General features: G+C 45.9%; 1 protein-coding gene across 2 annotated transcripts; it reads right to left on the bottom strand.

The window, feature by feature from the left end:
• Positions 1-392: 392 nt before the first annotated feature.
• Positions 393-1,936, bottom strand: LOC134198455 (uncharacterized). Of its 2 annotated transcripts, none has more exons than XM_062667861.1 (6): positions 1,810-1,936; positions 1,611-1,742; positions 1,401-1,544; positions 1,240-1,316; positions 868-1,180; positions 393-808 (listed from the first exon to the last, which is right to left on the bottom strand). In XM_062667861.1, exons 1-6 carry the CDS (start codon positions 1,907-1,909, stop codon positions 552-554), a joined length of 1,023 nt encoding a protein of 340 aa, XP_062523845.1. In that variant the 5' UTR covers positions 1,910-1,936; the 3' UTR covers positions 393-551. The 2 variants fall into 2 exon arrangements, with proteins under 2 accessions (XP_062523845.1, XP_062523846.1); XM_062667862.1 differs by having other exon boundaries at positions 394-808; positions 1,437-1,544.
• Positions 1,937-3,121: the final 1,185 nt, after the last annotated feature.

Genomic DNA, 3,121 nt, shown 5'->3' on the forward strand with positions numbered 1-3,121 from the left:
CCTAGACTGTACATTTTAATTGTCTTGATCACGATAGCAAAACGACGACTACCTATTCCAGGACTCGACGTAACACAGGGAATATGCCGCGAAACCCACATTGTTTTTTCATGGCTTTAGGTAGGGTTTTCCTAGGGAAAGTAGCGAAACCCGGTTGGGTTAATGACCTATTAACCCTAGCCGGGTTTTCGTAAAATGCCTACAAAACCGGACAAAAGCCACTCAAAACCCACATTGGTTATTATATCTGGGTTTTGAATAACCCAGAATTTGCGCATTACCCATGATAACCCACGCGTCAAGAACCTCTAGAACCCATGGAACCCCAATAACCCATGGAACCCCAATAACCCATGGAACCCCAATAACCCCTAGAACCCCCAGAACCCCCCAAAACGCCAACAACCCATTTAACCCTTGTATGGGAGCGCTGATTGCAAACGGTTGAATAGTGTCTATATATTTTCAATTAAACACTCTAATCAGCTAATCACCTAGACTACAGTACATACACGTATAGTGTACAACAAAAATTCACACATGCGCAGTAACTATTCAAAATAGCGTGTAACAGAAACGTTCTCGGGTGAAAGAACGTCCTTGTTCCCAAGGTTCTTTATCCAGCCCTGTTGAACCGACAGCCTGGCTAGCTCCAGAACTAGCCAATTTTTGTCTTTGGACGAGTAGCGTGGTACTCCTAGCTGCCTAGCTAGAAGACGAAGCTTGCCCATGACTGCGTCCTTGACGCTTGGCAGCTTCAAGACTGCAGCCACGATGATGTTGCTGTCCCGCTGCGACAATTCATCTCCTAGCAGGCAAAAAATGTTAGACTAGTGGATTTGCACATGCTCCAAGATGTATTCAAACCAGGATGGTTGTCATTCGTTGCCGTGAGGTCGCTCGTGTCCGTCGGAGCGATCCCTAGGCTGTCTAGGGATTGTCTTTCGCCACGGCGACCTCTTCCCATCGATGAGCAAGAAAAAATTCTCGGCGGCGGCTCTTCCAATGCTGCATCTGCTGGTCGTTTTCTGCTATGTCTGGTTTCGCCAGAACATGCAGCTGGTTGTCCATCCTCCTCAGGGTCATTACTAGACTCGTGCTCGTCCACGTTGTGAGCTGTCACAGCAGTCTTGTGAGCCAACCTGTCGTTGAGGGAGCTTTTGGTCGTTTCTTCAGCCCCCTATTCAAGTTGTTGTGAAAACATGTTTGTGGAAAGAGGTACAGTGTAAATTGCCTTACGTTCGGTCTTCTCGCCTTTTCTTTCTGACGTCTCCTAGCTTCTCTAGTAGTCTGGATGGCATGGTAGCGGATTCCAACTACAAATCAATGAGGTGAGGACACTCTAATAATTACTATACTAATTTTACTGTAATTACGAGTGTGCTTTAGAGACTACGTACCTAACCCAAACCCGATTTCTGGCACAGAGCACTTGCTTTCAAGGTTCTTGACCAGCCCTTCCAGCTTCTCTTGCTCTCCCGCCGACGCAAATGTGGTGGCGATGGGGAAGTGTTTGCGCACTTCACTTCTGATGAATCGTTTGCCTAGATCAACATAGAGTGAATTAAAGACAGCGGAGGTTGTATTTTTGAACGTGCATGTACACTTACTGTGCATGTACTGGTTGTACAGCCAAGGACGGTGGGCTTTCAGAAACGCTTGCCGTTCCTTTGGTAGCGTGCCATAGAAGTTTGACATGCAATTGAAGTCCATTGGTGCTGATTCGCTTTTCTCTTGTACTTCTACATGCAAGAAGAAGCAATTTGTAGACCAGAGATCTAGACAGACTACTGCCACTGATATGCCTACCCGTTATTTGTGTCTTCAGTTCTTCAATTCTCTCTATAAGTCTGAGTCTTGCCCCCATCTTTTTTACTCCAATTTCTACAAGTCTGGACTCTTCTGTCATTAGTTGCAGCGCTTCTCCATCAATGTCCATCAAAGTTCATGACATGGTTATGATCATGGGAGACAATGACCAGCAATGGTTTGGCCAAGTTGTGGATTGTAACTGTGTGGATCAGGAAAGGTCAATTAGAGTAGCTTTCTACATTCAAAGTCGAAGACGGCAGGAGTGTTATGAAAGAGAGAGTAGGCATGTGGACAAAGTTTCCAGAAGAAGTATCATTGGCCTTGCCAAAGGTACATGGACAAACAATGGCAAAGAATGGATTCCAGACAGTGCATGGCAGTAGCTTTATTCTTACAACAATTGCTGCATATGCTTATTGCTAGTCTATCTAGTGTGTGTGTGTGTGTGTGTGTGTGTGTGTGTGTGTGTGTGTGTGTGTGTGTGTGTGTGTGTGTGTGTGTGTGTGTGTGTGTGTCTGTGTGTGTGTGTGTGTGTGTGTGTGTGTGTGTGTGTGTGTGTGTGTCTGTGTGTGTGTGTGTGTGTGTCTGTGTGTGTGTGTCTGTGTGTGTCTGTGTGGTGTGCACATAGTATGATAGGTGCACATCTACTAGTAGTGCTATTGGCTAAACTTTCTAAACTTGGAAATGAAATAAAACAATTTAAATGTGGCAAAATTTAACGTTTCTGTCAGTCAGAATCCCACCCCAACACTTCTCCTGGTGTATCTGGCAGTGTTTCAACCTTTCTTATCTTCAAAGCCCTCGGACTTCCATCCACAGGCGGACAGAAAGGAGTGCTTAGATCCCAGAAGCCCGGAGGTGTTTTGGGAGGTGGACGGCATGGAGCTTTGTGACGAAGGCACTTCATCACCGCTACTCGTTGCTCTTCTGTTTGGAAGGAACGCACAAACTCTTCGCAACAAGGACACGTATGCTGTATCCACTTCCTTGATTCAGAGGGATTGTAGGTACCTCGCTTAGGCTTGGCTACACGGTAGGGCTTGCTGTATCTACAGACAATTTGTATTATTTGGTATGCAGCCTAACTATGATATAGATAGGCTAGTGACTGTATACACGCGCTGTATGTCTATTGCCGCGGAATCCCGCCATGCGTACATGACTGTGCACTAGTAGTAAGCCTACCGTCTGTACACGTATTTTATTTCTGCAGCTAACCTGGTGTCTTCAGTGCCAATGTAGAGTGGTCGAAGCGTGCCGCCTTTGATGGTCTTATTAGTACTGTCATTTTCTTTTCCTGCCACGAAGC

Source organism: Corticium candelabrum, chromosome 2 (assembly GCF_963422355.1).
Source record: "Corticium candelabrum chromosome 2, ooCorCand1.1, whole genome shotgun sequence".
NCBI classification, from domain to species: domain Eukaryota; kingdom Metazoa; phylum Porifera; class Homoscleromorpha; order Homosclerophorida; family Plakinidae; genus Corticium; species Corticium candelabrum.